Genomic DNA, 24,545 nt, shown 5'->3' with positions numbered 1-24,545 from the left:
ATAAATTTATGATGCTCCTGCTAGATATTAAGCTCCGTCTTAAGACATTTGTAAGTCAATAAATTTATTTCAGCCATTCAGATTTAGCAGCAGAAAAATGAACGTAAGTTTAGTGGAAGAAAAAAAGTGTGGCAGAAAACGATTGTGAAGAAAAATCCATTGAAGACCTTGGGGAGATTCACAAGGAGTGACAGCAGCCGGAGTAAAATTAATTCAGGAAGAAGATTTTTTTTCATTGGACCACATTTATTAAAGTATTAAAAATTAATCTGATTGTTCTTATGTAATATTGAAATTTCCTGATGAGCTCTATGCCACACATTTCAATAATGGAAATTAAAATGAACTTTTCAGTGATATTCTGTACAGATGCACCAGCACTGGGTCATTTTAAAAGCACACTGCACTGATACATTGTACTTCCAGTATAATACTAATTAAATGCTAAATAAAGCTTTTTTTCTGTGCATATTTTTTCACCTTGTTATAGATAAATAAAAGAGTAGCTTTTTTTCCCCACTATGACATAATGGCATAAATCATTTTCCTACTATCTGTGTCAGGGTTAATAAATCCAGCAAAAGTTCATATTCATTGATTGAAAAAAAAAAAAAAAAAAAAAACTTCCAGTTGGTGGAAGCGCCTTCTCCTCTACCTTGAACTCCTATTCTGGTTACAACATTACCAGAATAAACTTATATTATTGGTAACATTGTTACAAAAATCCCTCCAAAAAATGTAAATAATGTGAGGAATGTGGAGCGTCTTGTGAAGTTCCACTACAAATAAGAAAATACTTCCTCTTCACACATCAGTCAAATTATTATGAGTAGCAGGACTTTGTTCAAATGACTGAGTTTGTTTAGAAGGAAGAATCCAGTTGATCTTGAAACATCGAAGCTTTTTTCTCATTAAAACAACTTTTTCTTTTCCCTCAGAGTTTTATGTCTTTCTTTTCTTAGCATTGCACCTTTATTCTGGTAATATCATATCTTTATTCTCAAAACAACTTAAAAAAACAAAACAACAACAACAACAACAAAAAAAAAAAAAACAGTTCTGCCCTAAACACTTTGTCGTACTTCAGCCGGTACGAGGGTATAAAAACATCTGTAGGGGTGCCTACAAGACTGCCCTCTAGGGGGCGCCACTTGAGTCTCATTTGGTTTACAGAGCTTCTAACCTCCTACAGGCTGCATGGTTTCCTATTGGTTGGTCTCGTTTCAGGTGTTTTCTCATAGGCGGGCTCAAGAAGAGGTACAGAACCTCAGAACTCAAAAGGTCTAATAAAAGTTTCCTCCAGTTCTGTAATGTGGGGTGAAACACGGGATGGGCTTTAAAAGTGGTGGCTGTAAAAGACAAGAAACGACAGAAATATAAAGAAGAAGAAGAAAAAAAAAGGAAAAATGTTTGTGGTTTACAACATACTTTTGTTGGTATACAGAGTGCAGAGATGTACATATATTAATCCATATTCACTGTATGGATTACTTTTTTGGAAAGAGATTAAGAAAATGTGACTATCAATACATTTATCTATAATAACATGCACACATGCATTACAACGTCAGCGGCTCTATATGCTTTGAGAATTTCTTCAACAGTTTTTTTCATTTATTAAATGTTTAGTCCATTAATTGTAGTCAATACATAGAGCGAATAAATATTTTTCTCAATTATCCTCCAGTTCCCATTTTCTCCTTCTTAGTTCGAGAGGCTGACAGACAATATGAAGCAGCACAGACTGGATTAGGTTTAAATTGTTCAATTAAACGCTGCAAAAAGCATCCATAAAAAGGTGCACAGACCGAATTAATACAACACTGGAGAGAACAACTGGAAGCTGCTCGACAAAAATCTTCCGGAAAAGTTATCTTAAAAAGCATCTGAGGTCAGAAAGAAAAGATGGAGGGAAATGAATCCATCAAACGTCTGAACAACCTGGCAGAATTTGGCTTTTAAGAAGCGATGTGTGAAATAAATGTTTACAAAACCAATTAAAGCGCCAATTACTGTTCACAGCTTGTTTCATGCGCTAACTCAACTTCCCTGCTGACTGCAATTACCAACAAGTCTCGTATTAAATATGAAAAAGGAGCAGCCTAAGTGCACGGCTGGCTCTGTTAAAGAGAAAGGAGCCCGAAGCCTCCAGACGAGCCACGTCTCACCGAACGATCACCTTGAGGTAAATAAATCCAGTCCAGACGAGTTAGACGTTATTAATTGGTGTCCAACAGTTCTTAATGCTGCAAAAATACCCAAAATATGTATTATTACAGTTATATTCTTTTAAGAAGTACAGCATTCACACTGGCCAGATTTAGTTCACTATTGTGATGTTCTTTCAGCTAGCTGACTTGCAGTGTGTAGCCAGAGAAAAATCCCGTCACACTGGCGTTTTATTAAAAAGACGTTACACCATGGGAACAGTATGTTTGGGAAATTGGGACAATGTAATTTATGGAGACCGTGGTAAGAAAAGTTCATGTCTGTACACTTTAAGTCAAAATATTTTTTTTAAAACTGTGTATGCAAATTAAAATGTGTAACATGATTTAACCATTTTTACTTAAATCAGAAAAGCACATAATTTTGCAAAAAATAGTACAATACATTGAGTATTACAGTGGTAATAATGCTATGGATGAACATTCAGCAGTTGGTGCAATTTTATATATATATATGAGAGAGAGAGAGAGAATAAAGGACTTTTCATTGTAGAATTAACTTTACAAAATTTTGAAACCTGTTTAAAATCCTGGCATACATCAACAGTTCCGCCTACTTTAAACGTTTATGACTGAACGTTGGCTTCTTAGAAAAATTCCCATTGAACGTTTTCTGGTAGCAACTTAAATTCCTTTCAATTACTTTCCCATAAAGTCCAGTTTTATCTCATCTAATGTTACTTTCTGATATTTTCTCTTAAGACTTGAGTCTCTGAATTCATCCTGATATCTAGATCTTTTTTCTTCAGCTTTACTTGTATTGGGGTAGATGTACCTGATGCCATATTTTTAGCTGTATGAACTGGTGATTAGCCCAGATCAGGGCCCAGTCAGCAGATAGCTGGCAGCTGCTGTGAATGAGTGGGATTTGGGGCTTCTGGCTGAGATCAGACGGACCCCCTCCTAACCTCTCGGGGTGGGTAAAGCGGTGCCGTCCGTCTGGCCGGCTCTGTGCGGATCAGCCAATGTCACCAGACCGGTTCTGTGACCTCCTCCTGGTGCTGCCTCCTCTTCATTGATCCAAAGCTGTGACACGGAGGCTTCACGGTCTGCTGCCCCTCGCCAGCTACGACCATTTGGCGCTGCCAGCGAACAGCTGTGACACGAGCAGCAGGGAGCCTCAGAATAAGGCTGTCTTCTTTTTATTCTTTGATTTCTGGATCTTAAGAAACTTTGCAAAAAAAAACAAAAAAACAATTTCCTTCACATACAAAAGCACTCGTTTGGTCAGAGATACAGGAAGTAATGTATCCCTTCCATGTGAAAGCAGCTTTGTAGATCACTCAGGATGAGCCTTTGGTATAAAAATCTCCTGTACGTACAATGAAGTTGAGGGTTTCGTGTTTCGCATGCAGTGTGCTTGTTCATTCCCTCTTGATGGGTGAGGCGGTGCCACCGCTTTCTGAAAACGACTTGATTGGCACCAGTCTGTAGAGGTGTTTGATTGAAGTTTTTTTTAGCTCCCTGTTCCTCGTTTGCCTCGCTCTCCTTCCTCTGTTCTAATTTTAAGTCAACTACTAGAGTGACTGAGCAAACAGGAGCTCTGTAGAAAGAACTGACAGACAACAAAACTTTTAAAAATATCTAGATTTTAACCTGTTTCATCTTCTGTTGCTGATGGCTTTTCTTTCAGTTTTTGTGTGGTTTAAGTGTCACTGTGCTCCTGTGTCTAGCTAGCACATTTGGTGCTAAATGCAGTAGTTACACAATATGTAAAATCTATACATATGTATGCATTTTTTTTTTGCATTCGTTTGAGGAAACATGCAAAGGTTCTTAATGACGCTTCACGTTGTAGCGGAGTTTAAATTTTCCAACAAACAACGGAATCTTGGAAAAAAAACAACAGTTTTGACCAGAGATGTGGTTCAGTTTTCTCCAGTAGCCTCCCCTAACTGACCTGTTGCTGTGCACTGCCATGCAACTAGCTAAAAAAATGCTAACGTGCTTTTTCTTCAGTTATAAGAAACAGAAATTTTGATCGTTTGGTCATATTTCCAGTTGCTTAGTGTGAATCTCTCCACCACATCAGATAAAGGCAAACCTTTTTTCAAGCTACAGTTGGCAAGCTATGTGTTGTCATGCTAACTCCAGGCTCAGCTTAAGCAGTTAGCCTGACAAATCATCAAGCTAATATAAACTGTTTCTATAAAGAGCATAACAGGAAAACAGCAGGATGTTCTAAAAACGATAACCAAATATAAAACTTGTTTACTATGTTCTTGTCTACGTATCAAAATTAAATACATTTTAAATATAGTATAGCCATAATATTTTAGCATCAGTGGGAATCATTGTAGCCATTTTGCTTTCAACAAAAGCTTTTAGATTTCGTGATATATTTTTTTAATTTACACCGTAATTCTATGAAACCTGAATTATTTTTACTTAAGGTTGTTAAACTGTAAGACTTAAGTTCCTGAAACTGATTTATCAGAGAAGAATAATAATGTTTTTCATATTCATTAAATCTGTCGTAATGAAAAACCATTGCTATCTTCTGTCCACCAACAGTATATGGTTAGAATTGTTTGACTTTTTAATTAATTTAAATGAGATAAACGGGTATGCTCTTATAACTTGTTTACTTTATGCAGGATTCCAACATGCATAGGTTTTTAGAATTCCTCCTAATGACACAGTGCACAAATAAAGTACAACAAAAACACCAAGAAATAGTTTCTTGGTGTTTTTCTCAAAGAAACACGCATTGTGTGTTATGTGTTGCAGACCTTAAGGAGAATTTTTTTTTTTTTTTGAATCAATCGAAACCCAACCTGGCAGGCAAAACCGTAAAAAAAAAAAAACTGGATCTGAGTATCGGCCAAGAAACCGGCCTGATCAGTTCTTATCTGGTGGGGATCTCACACAGAGAAATGGATAGTTGCCTTTAAAATCTGTGATGGAAGCTCTGTATCTTGTGCTTGAAAAAGATCTTCCAACAAAATATAATATTTTTGTTTCAGTCGGAGAGCTTAGTTAAGGGTTAGCAACCTGACATTCTGAACTGTTTGTCTGCGTTTGTTTCTCTTTTAGAAAAATCCTTTAATGGTTGCACAGATTTTACACAGGTCTGCAGAGATCAAAGGAGAAATATTAACAATTTCTTCTTCATCTTTCTTGAAGCAGAGCAACATAAAAGTACAATCCTTCCTTGATCAGATTTTTTGCAGCACTGAGAAGCAAAACAAGGAGCCGGATTGTCAGAGTCTGCTCATGTAGCAAAGATTTGTCCTCTTAAACACCTGAAGAAAACCACTTTACAGTCAAGTTCCCAAATACAGTTACAAAAATGAAAGAGTTTTCACTTTTTATGTTTGTAATATGGGAATAAAACTGAAAATAATGTTTTTTAGAGTCGAATAAACCATCCTACATTACACACACACACACACACACACACACACACACGTTTGCTTGGCTCTCTTTGTGGGGACTTTCCATCGACTTCCATTCATTTCTACAGCCTAAGCCTTCCCCTTGTCCTAACCCTAACCCCAACTATAACCATTACATACTTAACCCTAATCAAAACTCAACCTTAGTCCTAAATCTAAACCCTGACCCAAAAACATCTTGGTCCCCACATGTATGTGTCAGGAAAATGGTCCCCACAAGGTATGACAAACACGCACGCACACACACGCGCACACACACACACTGTATGAAGAAGGTACAATTGAAAACAATGAAAAATGCTTCAGATTTAGAAGCATCTCAGTTGCCTTTCTTTGTTGAAAGAAAGGCAACTGAGATGGGAGGAATGACAAGAAGTTTATTGCCATTTCTGAAAAAAACAAACAAACAAAAAAAAAACCCAGCAAAATAATCTTCTCTTGTTTTTTCTCAATGGAGTTAAAATAACCCTCAGTTGTATTGTAATATGGATTTTTGTACACACATTGTTAAGAACCATCCCTGACAAGATCAAACTTTTTATTTCAAGTCTAAACTTTGAAGCAGGTTTTTCTCTCTAACTTGCCTTAACAGTTTTCTTCTCTTTTTCATTCATTTATTCCCACAGCCCAGTTCCACACTTTTTATCAGCAGAGAAAGTTTTATAATAGTCGGTGCATCAGTACTGAGCTTTTTCAACACTGTAAAAAGCCCCAGAAATGAGAGCTTGTCATGTCTTCCCCATTTTGAGAAGAGGTTCAGAGAACCGGGACGATGACTCATCATTTTTATTCCCCAGCCAACCACATTTTGATTAACTGAGAATGCAGAAATATTAATAAATGAAAAAACAATCAGTTGTGTTCATTTCATTTTAAAGAGGTTTTTAGAGGTAAAGATCATTGAACAAATATGGATTGGATTTTCGTCAAAGAACTGTGATAGAAAAACAAAATGAACGTTTTATATACATCTTTACCATGTGGGGCATTTATTATGGAGTGTCCTGTAGTTCTCAGCACTAACATGATTAAAGTTGGATGAAAATTACAGGTAATTCCCATTTTGAGAAGAGGTTCAGAGAACCGGGACGATTGTATTAAACCAAAGTTTAATACAAGCATAAGACGGTACAGTAATAAATGCTAACACAAGATGCTTCAATGGCTACTTATAGTAAAAATAAAATTTCCAAAAATAGATTAAACTACACTGATATTAAACTGAATCAGTTGGCATGAAATTAAGCATGTTATTTTTGCTCTCGGTGACAGACAAAATATACAAGAGGCCAGTCATTTTAGTTGTCAGCCCTGTCCTCCAGTTAAACATGACTCTTTCATAGGATGAGGAAAGAGACTGTATCCAGGTTTTCTTCCCCCATGTAAGAGTTGTATCTCTTCTGTAGTGACTCGGTGTTGATCTCTCTGTGGCTCAGTAACTTCTAAACACGTGTCCGTCACGCAGGATAACTCCAACCGCCTAGATCCTCCAAACAAACTCATACTCATATTTTGGACAGCAGAAACATTTTTTTTCCCCACTCCCTGATCTCTCCCTCCATTTCGTTTTGAAGGCTGGTGCTGCGGTGTGTGTGGAGCTGTGGGGCTCCAGTACTTTCATGATGTGAGCCAAAACTCATCTGGGACGCAATATCCTGTTTACCAGCTCTCAGCAGTCCGAGAACCACAAAAAAGAAAAAAAACTGAGCTGACTCAGAAATTCAGAACTCATTATAGCTTTCTCAGGTCACAGCCAAGGTCGAACTTTTCTCCTCCTCTGTCACGTTGTCTTTAGAAAACAGATTACTATCAAGACAACGGCTGAGACAGACGGGGTTTGCACACGCAACCCCTGTGGCCACGCCGATAAGAAAAATAAAATAGTTGATGTTGATTTTATACTGAAAATATTAGGGGAAAAAATATTTTCAGCCCTTAAAATGTATTGTTACCTCTATGACATCTTGTACTCGATTTATCTGAATCCAAATTCAGCTGAAATTGACTCTTAGTTTACTTTCGTATTATGTTCTGCAGGTTAAGTGTTGCATATGTTTTTCCTTTTAAATCATACATTTCATATTTTTTTTCTTAAATTACCCTCCATAAATAAAAGTCTTTAGACAGAAAAAAGGAAAATAAAGACAACCCCACTATAAATAAATAATAAAAGACATTTCCAGCAAAACACATCCATAAAGGTCCGCGTACAAAATAAATATAAAAGGAAAAATTACAGTTATATGAACAATATACAGCGTCACTAAAATCTGTTTTATTTAAATAAATTCACCTCAATGAATCAGAATGAAGTCCCAGATAGGATAAACTCAGGTATATAGCCATTCTAATTACTCAGTTGCTTTTTATAAATTATTTCATATAAATGTGTTGTTTACTTAATTTTTTTCTACAGCAAGAGAAGTCGTGTTAAAAAAACAGAAGAGACTAAATTTCAAAATGTTGGAATTTTTTTTTTTTTTTTTTCATGAAAATTTGTGGAAAAAAACCCAAAACTGTCCACCAGGATCCTCATTCCAAACACGTTCCCTTGGTACATGTTCACATTAGTGATTGACTGTATCAAAGAATATCAAATATATTTTGAATTTAACTGAAGATATGACTTAATACAGTATATAATATACAATAAAATACAATGACTTAAATCTTATTGTATAAACAAGGTCATCAAATCAGTCTGTAAACTACGTTGCCTGTAGGGATTTTTAATGTCCAGCAGTTGTCAGTATTCAGTGACGCAGTATCAATACAGTTTTGCTATGGGTCAAACCCCGCCCCCCCAGGATATTTTTCCGTTGCAAGATGCAAACTTCCCATCAGTTACAGAGCAATATTCTGCAATAGCTTGCTGTTCAACTTGGAATGCCATGAGGTTGCTGTTTCAAGTCCTGATATGAGCATGTGACCATGTGAACAAGTTCTAGTCTTCAGACTGTCGCATTGTGCTGGTTGTACTTCTTCTCCCACATCCTCATAAAAAAGTTTAAACTTTTTATGAGTTTAAACTTTTTATAACTGAAAAAAGTAGAGCTGGACAAAACGAATTGGGCGTCACATCATTGATCCAGTACTTGATAGTGTACAAAGGAGGTCATGCAATCATATGAATCAAATGTTCTGGAACAGAGACACATGTAAAAAATGCAGGGTAGTGGTACCTGATTACCGTAATTCAGAAACACTGTTGTAGAGGAATAATAGAGAGCAACTAAATCCTGCTAAGAAAAGAAACTAAACTCCTCTGACCTTCTTACAACCCAGTTTTGTCACGCCATACCTTGGATATATAAATCTCTCAATCACAGGAGTTTCAGAACAAAGAAGCAGAATTTCATCTGGAGCTGCACAGCAACTTACAGACGCCAACATGAAAACTCTCACAACTTTCTTGGTTTTGCTGAATTACTTTACCAGATGTCATGGTGAGTTCTCTTCATATTTTCATTTCATAAGTGTCGTTACCAGACATCTTACAAATACATTCCAATTTGTAATTGTAAGATGAAATAGTGTTCTATGGGTCTTCATTTCATGTGGTTCTTCTCTACAGGTTGGATCTGCACTATTGCTCCTGAGCACCTTGCTGCAACCCAGGTTGATGCTGGCAATGGAATGGTTGTGATGACTGATAGAAACTCCAATGCCTTCATCTTGAGTGATTCAACTTGGTCCAAACTGGGCTCTGTTGCTCTCAAGCATGTCTCAGTGGGACTTGCAGGTGTCTGGGGAGTCGACCAAGACAACACAGTCTATAAATTTGCAGCTGGTGATTTCTTTCCTACTCGTGGTGAGTTTTGTTTCAGCGCCAGATTTTACAGGATGGCCCTGGTTCAAAGTGTTTAATTGTTTAGTGATGCTGTTTGTCTCTTCAGGTTTATCATTAATCGAGGTGGATGCTGGACAACGTCAGGTAGTTGGTGTTACCACCCAAAACAGCATCCATTGCCTGAACGCCAGCACTGCCTCTGCCACTGAGAAAGAGGCCGTCTTGAAGTGGAACACCATTCCTGGGGCATTGATGTATTTCAGCTGTGGTCCACTCGGATGTTGGGGAGTGAACTCTGTTCAAGACATCTTCTTTACGGTAATCTTTTGTCTTACATCTCTTGTTGTAACTCCTGATATAACTCTCATTCACTAGTCACCGTCTTTGCTGTTTACTTTAATAGAAAGTCTCACCAGATAACTGCGGCATCAGTGGCTGGAATAAAATAGATGGAGCTGCTGTAAAAGTTGAAGTTGGAAGTGATGGAAGGGTCTTTGTTGTAAATCAACCTGGAAATGTCTATGAAAGGTAACTTCTCAATAAATTCGAGTTGCAAGTGCAGACAGTTTTAAGAGACTCGAAAAATTCCAAATAAGCAAATTTTCCTTTCCAGAATCGGTATCACTGAAGCAGTTCCACAGGGCACAGGTTGGAGACAGATCTCCTTTTGTGTGACCATCAAACACGTGACCTATGACCTGGGACGTCTGTGGCTTCTGACTGAGGCTGGTGTCATTCTGAACTGCATCTAGAAACCAGCTGGAAGTTTTCACTTCACACATTCTGTTCCTTCTGTTGACTCCTTTGGGTTAATCCCATGTGTGCTTTATCAGTAGAGGATCTAGAACAATCTCCAGATTAATCATGATAGGGGTTAAAAATCAGGGTGGGGATAGAAGTAATTGTTAAATGATTATGCTATAGATGATTCCAAGAATGCAGGAAATAAAAGGAAAATTTAAAGTAATACTTTTCCAAATGACATACAGCAGTTAGGTTGGAGGTTTTCTTGTTTGGCCTTCAATCTTTAAATGTAAAACATTAAATTGTGATTTTAAGGAAACAATAAACTCTTCCACTGATCAACATAATGTGTTTGATTGCAATTGTTCTTTAAGACTGGTTTGTTTAAAAGAAGGAAAAACAATTCTCTCTCTGTGTCTCTGCTTCTCTCTCTCAAAGTGCTAGATCTCACTATAACTTCAACAATAGCTATGTCTGTATCATGCATTTTTTTGCTTTTCCTTCAATTATTTGCATCTAATAAAGTATCTTGAAATTTTACCAGTAAAAGAGTAAAACATACAGTCTAGTAAAACTACTAATGTACATTTTTCCTCTCAAAATGTTACTCAGGTAAATGTAACAGAGTAACTAATTTACTACTACCTGTGTATGTAGGTCAGTTCCCTTTGTAAAATCAAATCTTTCAAAAACATGGTTCTGAAGGAATAAGGAAGTGCAATGAAATAAATAAGTGCAACCTATACCTGCCAACAAGCTAAATTCCTCTGAAATACTGACAAAGCCAGTTGTGTCAGCCATTCTTTGGATATACAAGTCATTCAATCACAAGGTTTTCAGGACAGAGAAGCAGAATTTCATCTGGAGCTGTACTGCAACTTACAGACACCAACATGAAGGAAAAACAATTCTCTCTGTGTGTGTCTGAGAACATTGTTTCAAGAAAGTGCCATACGCTAAAAAAAACTGCACCAATAGGTCACTTTGCTATGTTTTTAATAACTCTTTAAACATAAAATGGTTCTTACAATTTAAGAAAACTTATTAAAAACCCTTCAGATGCCTCAAATTCATTACTATGACTGAAAAACCCTGATGCTATAAATACATTTGACAGAAACATATTTGAAATGTTTCTCAAATATGAAATCTTTTGCAGTAAGATTCTAGTCAAAGTTAGATAATTGGATGATAACAGTTACCAAGATGATGGTCATAATTAAAAGGGCCATGATATGTGGAATAAAAGAAATTAACATGCATTAGCACCTACTAAATTATATGCTTTACATGATGGTATCAATATCCGAGTTTTCACATGTTAACACATGACCTTTGCAATAAATTAGACATTATGAATAACTAGATAATTTCTGAAGAAATTTAAACGGGGCCTGCCAAAGCGCGCGCGTCGGTCTGAACCCGGCTTTCCGACACTGAAAGTTAGCGTTGACGCCATAGAAAGCTGCAGCGCAATCGACAGCATGAGGAGAATCACGAGAACGTCAACTGACAACTGACATTAGCCAAAATGCTAACGTAAGCCTAAATGCTGTCAGTAGCATGAGGGGCATCACTAGGATGTTGTCCATGATTAACTTACTCCATTCAGTATACTAAACATGGCTAATAAGTCAGAAATATAGGTAATAGCTTATTTAAGTTAAAAGGCTAATGCTAATGAACTGGCTTGTTTTGCAAGGCAGTTCCCTAACCTGAGACACGGACTTGCACCATTCAGCGTGTTAAAATGAGTGTATGAGCTAAAATTTGCCAAAATGCTAATGTTGGCGTGAATGCTGTCAGTAGCATGTGGGGCATGACTTGCATGTTGCCCGTACTTTACTTACTCATTTCAGCATACTAAACATGGCAAATAAGTCAGAAATATAGCTAATAGCTTATTTAACCTAAAAGACTAATGCTAATGAACTGCCTAAGCTTAGCTAAATAGTAGTCAATAGTGTGTGGAAAGTTACAAGCAATGCTCACTAACATGGATTTGCGCCATTCAGTATGATAAAGTAAGTGTATCAGCTAAAAATAGTCAAAATGCTCATGTTAGCGTGAATGCTGTCAGTAGCATGCGGGGCATGACTTGCATGTTTTCTGTACTTTACTTACTCCTTTCAGCATACTAAGCATGGTTAATAAGTCAGAAATATAGCTAATAGCTTACTTAAGCTAACAGGCTAATGCTAGCAAATTACCTAAGCTTTGCTAAATAGTGGTCATTAGTGTGTGGAAAGTCAGAAGCATCTAAGGCAGGATAAATTAAATAGTAATGGCTACCCTTTTTTTCTCAGAACTAGGACAAAACAAGAAATGTCCAATTATATCAATATCCTGTTCTAAACAAAATGTAACCCAGTCAGTTTGTTACTCACGACCTCCAGGAGAGTGAAAACGTTGCACGCCTGTTACAAAAAACAATGAGTTGAAATCCCTTAGGAAAACATGGAGAGCGTTGCAATTCACTGGTCCTCTGTTGAACGCAGCTGAACACGTGGTGCTGAAGCGGCTAGCTCACTTAGCTTAGGTCAAAACTCCTCTAGCTCCTCTGGTCCCGTCCCTCTCGTGGCGACCAAGCTCTTCCAACGTCTCCCGAATTTGTACTTTTGTCCAGTTTTTAACTCCTTTGAGTGTTTTCTTCACTAACATGGACTTGCGCCATTCAGTATGATAAAGTAAGTGTATCAGCTAAAAATAGTCAAAATGCTCATGTTAGCGTGAATGCATCTGTATCTAATGCATTTTTTGCTTTTTCTTCAATTACTTGCAGTTGATAGAGTCTCTTAAAATTTTACTAATAAAAGATTAAAACATAAAGTCTAGTAAAACTACTAGAGTACATTTTCCCCCCTCAAAAAGTTACTCAGGTAAATGTAACAGAGTAACTAGTTTACTACTACTTATGTATCTACAATACAGACCAAAAGTTTGGACACACCTTCTCATTGAATTCAATTAGAAAGTGTGTCCAAACGTTTGGCCTGTACTGTAGGTCAGTTCCATTTGGAAAATCAAATCTTTTTTTGATGTTTTAGCATCAAACAAGCATGTAAAAGCATGTAAAAACAGCAAGTTTTATTCTAACAGACTTGCTTTCTGTCACAATAAGAATCAAAGCCAGTTTGCTTTGAATCAGCTAAAACTCTGTCAGCACCATGTAGTGGTTCCTCAACTGCTAACACCATGTAGCACTGATTTGAAGGAATCAACTGGATTAAAAAAATAACTTAAGTAATGAGCACATGTATTTCAATCCTCAGACCTCCCTAATATGTAATAATTGCTACCTTTCCACCTAAACACATAATCTGTCCACCTCACTCCTCTGCATTATGGCTCATCATTAACTAACTCTCTAGCTTTCCAAATTTCCACAGGTACCATGTTGGTCACCGGCACCAAGGGCAGATCCAGTATCGAGATCATGTTCTTGACTCGCATGTTAGATTTAGCGAATGTTTAATGCTGGATGTCCTTTCTGACACAAACATCTGCATTTATCAGGACTTGAGACCATCAGAAAAAGACACAATATCCCCTTTGTGGCTGCATTATACACTTGACAATATTTAATTCAAATTATTATGGAGGCTGTCATAAACTTGGTTGAGAGTGATTTTTTTAATGAATTGAGTTTTAATTTGTTAAAAACTATCCAAGCAAAATCATTTACTGGAAGCCATTCTACAAGTTGGTAGAAATAACAAATAAATCTAGTAAGTAGTAAAGTATAAGAACATAAACTTAATGCTTAGTTTAACACTCATTTTCACTATAGAAGTCATTAATTTAAGTTAGATTTCTTTATTCATATTTGTCAACATTGTGTATTGATTCTTCATTTTATGAGATAACAATTTAAGTTTTTCATGAAATATTTATTCTTGCAATAATTTCATTAATTACTACAAAACTTGATGTCACATATTAAAGCAACATATTTTTGTCTTTTTACAACACATTATTCTCTGAATCTGGTACCTGGTTACCAAAATTCACAAGCATGGTTCTGAAGCAATAAGGAAGTGCAACCAATACTTGCCAACAAGCTAAATTTCTCTGAAATACTTACAAAGTCAGTTTTATCAGCCATTGCTTGGACTAAGGAAGAGCAGTGAAATAAGGAAGTGCAACCAATAGCCGCCAACAAGCTAAACTCCTCTGACCTTCTTCCAACCCAGTGTTGTTACGCCATACCTTGGATATATAAGTTCCTCAATCACAAGAGTTTGAGAACAAAGAAGCAGAATTTCATCTGGAGCTGCACAGCAACTTATAGACGCCAACATGAAGGCTCTTGCAACTTTCTTGGTTTTGCTGAATTACTTTACCAGATGTCATGGTGAGTTCTCTTCATATTTTCAATTCATAAGTGTCGTTACCAGACACCTTACAAATACATTCCAATTTGTAATTGTACGATGAAATAGTGTTCTATGGGTGTTTATTTCATTTATTTTGTGTGGTTCTTCTCTACAGGGTGGATCTGCACTATTGCTCCTGAGCACCTTGCTGCAACCCAGGTTGATGCTGGCAACGGAATGGTTGTGATGACTGATAGAAACTCCAACGCCTTCTTCTTGAGTGATTCAACTTGGTCCAAACTGAGCTCTGTTCCTCTCAAGCATGTCTCAGTGGGACTTGCAGGTGTCTGGGGAGTCGGCCGTGACAACACAGTCTATAAATTTGCAGCTGGTGATTTCTTTCCGACAGCTGGTGAGTAGATTTTACAGGTTGGCCCTGGTTCAAAGTGTTTAATCCTTCAGTGATGCTGTTTGTCTCTTCAGGTTCATCGTTAATCCAGGTGGATGCTGGAGAAGGTCAAGTAGTTGGAGTTACCAGCCAATACAGCATCCATTGCCTGAACGCCAGCACTGCCTCTTCCATTGAGAAAGAGGGCGTCTTGAAGTGGAACACCATTACTGGGGCATTGACGTACATCAGCTGTGGACCACTCGGATGTTGGGGAGTGAACTCTGTTCAAAAGATTTTCTTTGGGGTAAACTTTTATCTTACATCTCTTGTTGTAACTCCTGATATAACTCTCATTCACTAATCACCGTTTTTACTGTTTACTTTAATAGAAAGTCTCACCAGGTACCTGTGGCCTCAGTAGCTGGAGTCTAGTAGACGGAGCTGCTGTAAAAGCAAAAGTTGGGAGTGATGGAAGGGTCTTTGTTGTAAATCAATCTGGAACTGTCTATGAAAGGTAACCTCTCAATAAATTTGAGTTGCAAGTGCAGACAGATTTAAGATACTTGAACAATTCCAAATAAGCATCTTTCTCTTTCCAGAATCGGTATCACTGAAGCAGCTCCCCAGGGCACAGGTTGGAGACAGATCTCCTTTTGTGTGAACATCAAACACGTGACCTATGACCTGGGACGTCTGTGGCTTCTGACTGATGCTGGTGTCATTCTGAACTGCATCTAGAAGCCAGCTGGAAGTTTTCACTTCACACATTCTGTTCCTTCTGATGACTTCTTTGGGTTAATCCCATGTGTGCTTTATCAGTAGAGGATCTAGAACAATCTCCAGATTAATCATGAAAGGGGTTAAAAATCAGGGTGGGGATAGAAGTAATTGTTAAATGATTATGCTATAGATGATTCCAAGAATGCAGGAAATAAAAGGAAAATTTAAAGGAATACTTTTCCAAATGACATACAGCAGTTAGGTTGGAGGTTTTCTTGTTTGGCCTTCAATCTTTAAATGTAAAACATTAAATTGTGATTTTAAGGAAACAATAAACTCTTCCACTGATCAACAGAATGTGTTTGATTGCAATTATTCTTTAAGACTGGTTTGTTTAAAAGGAAAAACAATTCTCTCTTTGTGTCTCTGCTTCTCTCTCTCAAAGTGCTATGTTACTTCCAGTCCTAAAAAGTAAAGCAAGTAGAAAGGAGCATAAGAATAAAAAAGCTTGTTCTTAAACAAAAGATATCACAATAGCTTAAACTACAGCTATCTATATCTCATGCATTTTTTGCTTTTTCTTCAATTACTTGCAGTGAATAGAGTCTTAAAAGTTTACTAATAAAAGATTAAAACATACAGTCTAGTAAAACTACTAAAGTACATTTCCCCCCTCAAAAAGTTACTCAGGTAAATATAAGAGTAACTAGTTTACTACTACTTATGTATCTACAGTACAGACCAAAAGTTTGGACACACCTTCTCATTGAATTCATTTAGAAAGTGTGTCCAAACGTTTGGCCGGTACTGTAGGTCAGTTCCATTTGGAAAATCAAATCTTTTTGATGTTTTACCATCAAACAAGGCAACCATGTAAAAACAGCAAGTCTTATTCTAACAATCTTGCTTTCTGTCACAATAAGAATCAAAGCTAGTTTGCTTTGAATCAGCTAAAACTCTGTCAGCACCATGTAGTTGTTCCTCAACTGCTAGCACCATGTAGCACTGACTTGAAGGAATCAACTGGATTAAAAGAATAACTAAAGTAATGAGTACATGCATTTCAATCCTCAGACCTCCCTAATATGTAATAATTGCTACCTTTCCACCTAAACACAGAATCTGTCCACCTCACTCCTCTGCATTATGGCTCATCATTAACTAACTCTCTAGATTTCCAAATTTCCACTGTCTGGTACCATGTTGGTCACCGGCACCAAGGGCAGATCCAGTATCGAGATCATGTTATTGACTCGCATGTTAGATTTAGCAAATGTTTAATGCCGGATGTCCTTTCTGACACAAACATCTGCATTTATCAGGACTTGAGACCATCAGAAAAAGACACAATATCCCCTTTGTGGCTGCATTATACACTTGACAATATTTAATTCAAATTATTATGGAGGCTGTCACAAACTTGGTTGATAGTGATTTTTAAAATAAATTAAGTCTTAATTTGTTAATAACTGTCCAAGCAAAATCATTTACTGGAAGCCATTTTACAAGTTGGTAGAAATAACAAATAAATCTAGTAAGTAGTAAAGTATAAGAACATAAACTTAATGCTTAGTTTAACACTCATTTTCACTATAGAAGTAATTAATGTAAGTTAGATTTCTTTATTCATATTTGTCAACATTGTGTATTGATTTTGCATTTTATGAGATAACAATTTAAGTTTTTCATTCAATTTTTTTTCTTGAAATAATTTCATTAATTACTGCAAAAGTTGATGTCACATGTTAAAGCAACATATTCTATTTTTGTCTTTTTACAACACATTATTCTCTGAATCTGGTAACTGGTTACCAAAATTTACAAACATGGTTCTGAAGCAATAAGGAAGTGCAATGAAATAAGGAAGTGCAGCTAATTCCCGCCAACAAGCTAAATTTCTCTGAAATACTTACAAAGACAGTACTGTCAGCCATTTCTTGGAATAACGAGGTACAATGACATAAGGAAGTGCAGCTAATTCCCGCCAACAAGTTAAATTCCTCTCAAATACTTAGAAAGCCAGTTTTGTCACGCCATTCCATGGATATATAAGTCCCTCAATCACAGGAGTTTCAGGAGAAAGAAGCAGAATTTCATCTGGAGCTGCACAGCAACTTACAGACGCCAACATGAAAACTCTCACAACTTTCTTGGTTTTGCTGAATTACTTTACCAGATGTCATGGTGAGTTCTCTTCATATTTTCAATTCATAAGTGTCGTTACCAGACATCTTACAAATACATTCCAATTTGTAATTGTACGATGAAATAGTGTTCTATGGGTGTTTATTTCATTTATTTTGTGTGGTTCTTCTCTACAGGTTGGATCTGCACTATTGCTCCTGAGCACCTTGCTGCAACCCAGGTTGATGCTGGCAACGGAATGGTTGTGATGACTGATAGAAACTCCAATGCCTTCATCTTGAGTGATTCAACTTGGTCCAAACTGGGCTCTGTTCCTCTCAAGTATGTCTCAGTGGGACTTGCAGGTGTCTGGGGAGTCGACCAAGACAACACAGTCTATAAATTTGCAGCTGGTGATTTCTTTCCTACTCGTGGTGAGTTTTATGTTTCAGCGCCAGATTTTACAGGTTGGCCCTGGTTCAAAGTGTTTAATTGTTTAGTGATGCTGTTTGTCTCTTCAGGTTTATCGTTAATCCAGGTGGATGCTGGACAACGTCAGGTAGTTGGTGTTACCAGCCAAAACAGCATCCATTGCCTGAACGCCAGCACTGCCTCTGCCACTGAGAAAGAGACCGTCTTGAAGTGGAACACCATTCCTGGGGCATTGATGTATTTCAGCTGTGGTCCACTCGGATGTTGGGGAGTGAACTCAGGTCAAGACATCTTCTTTACGGTAATCTTTTGTCTTACATCTCTTGTTGTAACTCCTGATATAACTCTCATTCACTAGTCACCGTCTTTACTGTTTACTTTAATAGAAAGTCTCACCAGATAACTGCGGCATCAGTGGCTGGAATAAAATAGATGGAGCTGCTGTAAAAGCAGAAGTTGGGAGTGATGGAAGGGTCTTTGTTGTAAATCAACCTGGAAATGTCTATGAAAGGTAACTTCTCAATAGATTTGAGTTGCAAGTGCAGACAGATTTAAGAGACTCGAAAAATTCCAAATAAGCATCTTTCTCTTTCCAGAATCGGTATCACTGAAGCAGTTCCACAGGGCACAGGTTGGAGACAGATCTCCTTTTGTGTGACCATCAAACACGTGACCTATGACCTGGGACGTCTGTGGCTTCTGACTGATGCTGGTGTCATTCTGAACTGCATCAAGTAATCAGCTGGAAGTTTTCACTTCACACATTCTGTTCCTTCTGTTGACTCCTTTGGGTTAATCCCATGTGTGCTTTATCAGTAGAGGATCTAGAACAATCTCCAGATTAATCATGAAAGGGGTTAAAAATCAAGGTGGGGATAGAAGTTATTGTTAAATGATTATGCTATAGATGATTCCAAGAATGCAGGAAATAAAAGGAAAGTTTAAAGGAATACTTTTTCAAATGACATACAGCAGTTAGGTTGGAGGTTTTCTTGTTTGGCCTTCAATCTTTCATCTTTAAATGTCAAACATTAAATTGTGATTTTAAGGAAACAATAAACTCTTCCACTGATCAACAGAATGTGTTTGATTGCAATTATTCTTTAAGACTGGTTTGTTTAAAAGAAGAAAAAACAATTCTCTCTCTGTGCCTCTGCTTCTCTCTCTCAAAGTGCTAGATCTCACTATAACTTCAGCAGTAGTTATGTCTGTATCATGCATTTTTTTTGCTTTTCCTTCAATTACTTGCAGTGGATAGAGTATCTTAAAATTTTACCAGTAAAAGAGTAAAACATACAGTCTAGTAAAACTACTAATGTACATTTTTCCTCTCAAAATGTTACTCAGGTAAATATAAGAGTAACTAGTTTACTACTACCTGTGTATGTAGGTCAGTTCCCTTTGTAAAATCAAATCTTTCAAAAACATGGTTCTGAAGGAATAAGGAAGTGCAATGAAATAAATAAGTGCAACCTATACCTGCCAACAAGCTAAATTCCTCTGAAATACTGACAAAGCCAGTTGTGTCAGCCATTCTTTGGATATACAAGTCATTCAATCACAAGGTTTTCAGGACAGAGAAGCAGAATTTCATCTGGAGCTGTACTGCAACTTACAGACACCAACATGAAGGAAAAACAATTCTCTCTGTGTGTGTCTGAGAACATTGTTTCAAGAAAGTGCCACACGCTAAACAAAACCCTGAACCAATAGGTCACTTTGCTATGTTTTTAATAACTCTTTAAACATAAAATGGTTCTTACAATTTAAGAAAACTTATTAAAAACCCTTCAGATGCCTCAAACTCATTACTATGGCTGTCAGTAGCATCAGGGGCATCACTAGGATGTTGTCCATGATTAACTTACTCCATTCAGTATACTAAACATGGCTAATAAGTCAGAAATATAGGTAATAGCTTATTTAAGTTAAAAGGCTAATGCTAATGAACTGGCTTGTTTTGCAAGGCAGTTCCCTAACCTGAGACACGGACTTGCACCTTTCAGCGTGTTAAAATGAGTGTATGAGCTAAAATTAGCCAAAATGCTAATGTTGGCGTGAATGCTGTCAGTAGCATGTGGGGCATGACTTGCATGTTGCCCGTACTTTACTTACTCATTTCAGCATACTAAACATGGCAAATAAGTCAGAAATATAGCTAATAGCTTATTTAACCTAAAAGACTAATGCTAATGAACTGCCTAAGCTTAGCTAAATAGTAGTCAATAGTGTGTGGAAAGTTACAAGCAATGTTCACTAACATGGATTTGCGCCATTCAGTATGATAAAGTAAGTGTATCAGCTAAAAATAGTCAAAATGCTCATGTTAGGGTGAATGCTGTCAGTAGCATGCGGGGCATGACTTGCATGTTTTCTGTACTTTACTTACTCCTTTCAGCATACTAAGCATGGTTAATAAGTCAGAAATATAGCTAGTAGCTTACTTAAGCTAACAGGCTAATGCTAGCAAATTACCTAAGCTTTGCTAAATAGTAGTCATTAGTGTGTGGAAAGTCAGAAGCATCTAAGGCAGGATAAATTAAATATTAATGGCCACCCTTTTTTTCTCAGAACTAGGACAAAACAAGAAATGTCCAATTATATCAATATCCTGTTCTAAACAAAATGTAACCCAGTCAGTTTGTTACTCACGACCTCCAGGAGAGTGAAAACGTTGCACGCCTGTTACAAAAAACAATGAGTTGAAATCCCTTAGGAAAACATGGAGAGCGTTGCAATTCACTGGTCCTCTGTTGAACGCAGCTGAACACGTGGTGCTGAAGCGGCTAGCTCACTTAGCTTAGGTCAAAACTCCTCTAGCTCCTCTGGTCCCGTCCCTCTCGTGGCGACCAAGCTCTTCCAACGTCTCCCGAATTTGTACTTTTGTCCAGTTTTTAACTCCTTTGAGTGTTTTCTTCACTTCTTGTCCGCTCATCACACCCTCCATTCTCTACCGTCACACCCTCCATTCTCTACCTTCACGGTGTGCTGTCCTTCTTCCTCCGGCCTCTTCTCTCTCAACCAATCACGAGTCACCCACCAGACGGACTGTCTGAGCTGTTCGTGCTGATCGTTCCGTTGCTATGGTATTTAATTGTCAGTCATGAACTGGCAGCTGTGATGACTCATCCAATCTGTCTCCATATACAACAATGGCTAAAAGCGTTTTTTTTTGCTTTTTTTTTATCGCCATATTAACTCAGAATCCCACCAGAAGTAATAGGTCCAATGCTGTGATCAAGCAGCACGTTTTGATACCACTTTTGTAGGGGTCCATTCAGCGGTTTGAGGCGCATTAACGGTAATAGGTGCATAACAATAGGTTCCTGCCATTGCTTTGCATGGCAGCAATGTTGCATTTTGCTCTTCCTTAGAACTCCCAGACAAAGCATTACTTAGCTTTTGCAACAATATTTCTTCTTCCCACAACCAAGAAATATTCAATATTTATATGCTCCCACCATCTCAAATTATAACAGGAAATAAGATTAGCTACCATAACTATGCAGATGACACACAGCTCTACATTACGATGTCACCAGGTGACTCTGAATCCATCCAATCAGTGAATAAATGCTTAGAACAGATAAATGTGTGGATGTGTCAAAACGTTCTCCAGCTGAACAAAAACAAAACTGAAGTTATTATGTTTACAAAATCAAAAACAAAGTTGGCCTTCTATCACCTGAAGAACATTTCTTCATGTAGAAACGCCATTCAAACTTCATTTTGTAGATATGTCCGTGATCTCTTTTAAAGTGAAGACAGCACGTCGATATGAATTATGGTTTGTCCACAACTTCTTTCTAAACGGCCCAAAGTTTTTGATTTTTGGAAAAATCAGAGTGTAAATGCCGCTCCGCCAGAGTGAAATTCAGAGTGACATTTTGACCCCAAATAATTTTTTAACTCGCCCTCACGCTCACAAATATTGCATGATTGGTATCAAACTCGGTCATGACATTGATACGTGTGCCTGCTCCGGTCAAATGTTTTAAAAAATTATCTAGTGCTTACGGTTTTCTGTCAAGGTGCTTCAGAGCAAAGTCATGCGCCAGGGTAGCAGACAGATCTCACTGATTCACTTCCATGTATTTCTGAAAAAATTCAGACCTTGGCACACACCTTCTTTATATCATCGCTGTTAATACTGTGAGTGAGGCAGAGATATGAATCGTGGGACTATCGGTGACAACAAATAGCCCTCTCATACGCTTCAAACGGTTTTCGAATATGTATTACGGTTCCCGAACGGGAAAGAGTTGTTTGCAATGCTTTTTTTAGTCAAACTGGTTGGCTCAAACAGAGAATTGTCTCCCCCTGGATGTCTCACTCACAGCTGGCAGAGAGGATTATTTACCATAGCAACGGAACCCAGAGCAGGGAGAGCTGCTTAGGACTACAAAAACGCATCACTGTAGTTTGAACTATGTTGGAAGACTCAGTTAAAACAGAGGAGGACTGAGCTGGCCTTTACAACAACTTGCTGCTATGGGCTGTATATAACTCATTTAACCCTGTCACTGTTACACATGGGATGAGTTTGGCCCTTTGAAATGAAGCTTACTGAAAATTTCCAAATAAAAGCCCTTGAAAATTTTTACATCAGGTAATTCCTTTTTTGAGCTTCATATGACTGATTTAATCCAATGACTGTTACACATGGGATGACTTTGACCCTTTCAAATGAAGCTTAACAAAAATTACAAAATAAAAGCCTAGGCAATTTTTACATTATGTAATTTCTCTTTTTGGCTTTATGTGACTGGTTTATCCAAAGCACTCTTACACATTGGATTAGTGTGGGCATTTAATGTGAAGCTTACTGCAAATTTCAAAATAAAAGCCTCAATATGCCCCTCTGGATAGTGCACCGCTGCAGGCGGTGCAATGATATCATTCTGCATTATCTTTGTCTCTCAGGTTAGGGAACTGCCTTGCTGTGCAAGGCAGTTCATTAGCATTAGCCTTTTAGCTTAAATAAGCTATTACATATTTTTCAGACTTACTAGCCATGTTTAGTATACTTAATGGAGTAAGTAAATGAGAGTAAACATTCTAATGATACCCCACATGCTACTGAAAGTATTTATGCTTACATTAGCATATTTGCTCATTTTAGCTAATACACTTACTTTATCATACTGAATGTTGCACGTCCAACACATACAGGTTGCTTTTATTTGGAAGTGTGAACGGCCACAACAACAACAAACGTCTGCTTAGCAAACACTGGAAGCTTCCAAAACAAAGCAAACAGAGCAAACGGTCCTTGACGTCGTGAATACTACATGATGATTGGCTAATACAGCTGATTGCTTAAAAGAGATCATCTTTGACAGGATGGGCTCTCTTGACATTATTTAATGGATTTAAAAATAAAATAAAATAGAATTTAAATACAAATTTAAAACCTAAAGCATTTTTTACCATTTCGTCTCTTGAAGACGAAGTTTTCCATTTTGTTTCCTAATTTGTTTTTCTTCTAGTGAGTTCATCATTCCAACAGGTCTCAGTTGCCGAGGTGTAGATGTTAGCATTTGCTAAGATGTGTACTTTGTGTTTGAACTACTAAAATAGGCTGGTATTAAAGTCTTAAGTATTTGCAAATTTTATCTATTTGCAGCCAGCTGAAATAAAACCATAAAATCAAAGAAATTATGGACAACCCTGACCATCCTCTTCACGAGACTGTCTTGGGAAAACAGAGGATCTTCAGTCAGAGGCTTCTTCAGATTCGCTGCAATACTGATCGCTACAAGAGCTCTTTCCTGCCAACAACCATCGCCACCTGCACTAAATTTTTGAAGAATCTGAATTAATGATCTACAACAAAAACAACATTTAATTTCCCTTTGGGTTCAATAAAGTATTTTTGAATTTGAATTTGGAATACTGGGTGTCCAGTGTAAATGGGCTGAGAAGTTGGAAAATTGGAGCCTTAAAAAAAAAAAGTCTAGAATTTGGTCCTCAAAAAGGTGTAGAAAAAAAACATACGAGGTATTTTATGTGCAAAGTCTTCTTTCCTATGGACTCCTTTTATTGAACTGTGTGCCTCATTTGGCTCACTTTGCATCCCGGGGCCATTTAACCCGGGAGCTGTAACCTAAAGACCTGATAGTGGCAGGCTGTGGCTTTCAATCTGACCGCGGGCCCCCACTTATCTGTCAAATAAGCTGTTTTAATTGCATACACACAGAGCCCTATCGGGCCATGTAGCGCGCTCAGAGATAAGGGTTACACAGAGTCAGGCATCGGTAACAGGATAAGAGGACCGCAGAAAAACAGAGCTGCCGGGTCCCAGGAGGACGTCAGGTCAGGAAATATCTATAGCCGCCCTATTAATTTCAAACTCACAAAGCCATTTCTCTGTTACTGTGGGGCTGGCGAGATGGCTGCTGT

The 24,545-nt window shown here is 37.5% G+C and overlaps 4 protein-coding genes across 4 annotated transcripts in view; all 4 read left to right on the top strand.

Annotated features, from left to right (window-relative positions):
* The window catches only part of LOC122826377 (chemokine-like protein TAFA-2), an 81,429-nt gene that overhangs the window by 1,147 nt on the left and 55,737 nt on the right, over positions 1–24,545 (top strand). The window lies entirely within an intron of this gene.
* LOC122826375 (fish-egg lectin-like) lies at positions 8,293–10,504 on the top strand. The gene is made up of 5 exons (XM_044108163.1): positions 8,293–9,072; positions 9,201–9,437; positions 9,523–9,734; positions 9,820–9,944; positions 10,030–10,504. Exons 1-5 carry the CDS (start codon positions 9,018–9,020, stop codon positions 10,166–10,168), a joined length of 768 nt encoding a protein of 255 aa, XP_043964098.1. The 5' UTR covers positions 8,293–9,017; the 3' UTR covers positions 10,169–10,504.
* Positions 14,105–15,927, top strand: LOC122826376 (fish-egg lectin-like). Its single transcript, XM_044108164.1, has 5 exons — positions 14,105–14,514; positions 14,652–14,888; positions 14,960–15,171; positions 15,257–15,381; positions 15,467–15,927. Exons 1-5 carry the CDS (start codon positions 14,460–14,462, stop codon positions 15,603–15,605), a joined length of 768 nt encoding a protein of 255 aa, XP_043964099.1. The 5' UTR covers positions 14,105–14,459; the 3' UTR covers positions 15,606–15,927.
* LOC122826374 (fish-egg lectin-like) lies at positions 17,359–19,224 on the top strand. The gene is made up of 5 exons (XM_044108162.1): positions 17,359–17,771; positions 17,909–18,145; positions 18,233–18,444; positions 18,530–18,654; positions 18,740–19,224. The coding sequence occupies exons 1-5, from the start codon at positions 17,717–17,719 to the stop codon at positions 18,879–18,881; spliced, it is 771 nt and encodes a 256-aa protein (XP_043964097.1). The 5' UTR covers positions 17,359–17,716; the 3' UTR covers positions 18,882–19,224.

Source organism: Gambusia affinis, linkage group LG23, assembly GCF_019740435.1.
Source record: "Gambusia affinis linkage group LG23, SWU_Gaff_1.0, whole genome shotgun sequence".
NCBI lineage: Eukaryota > Metazoa > Chordata > Actinopteri > Cyprinodontiformes > Poeciliidae > Gambusia > Gambusia affinis.
Note: the sequence above shows the minus strand (reverse complement) of the source record. Positions and strands in the feature narration are given on the sequence as shown.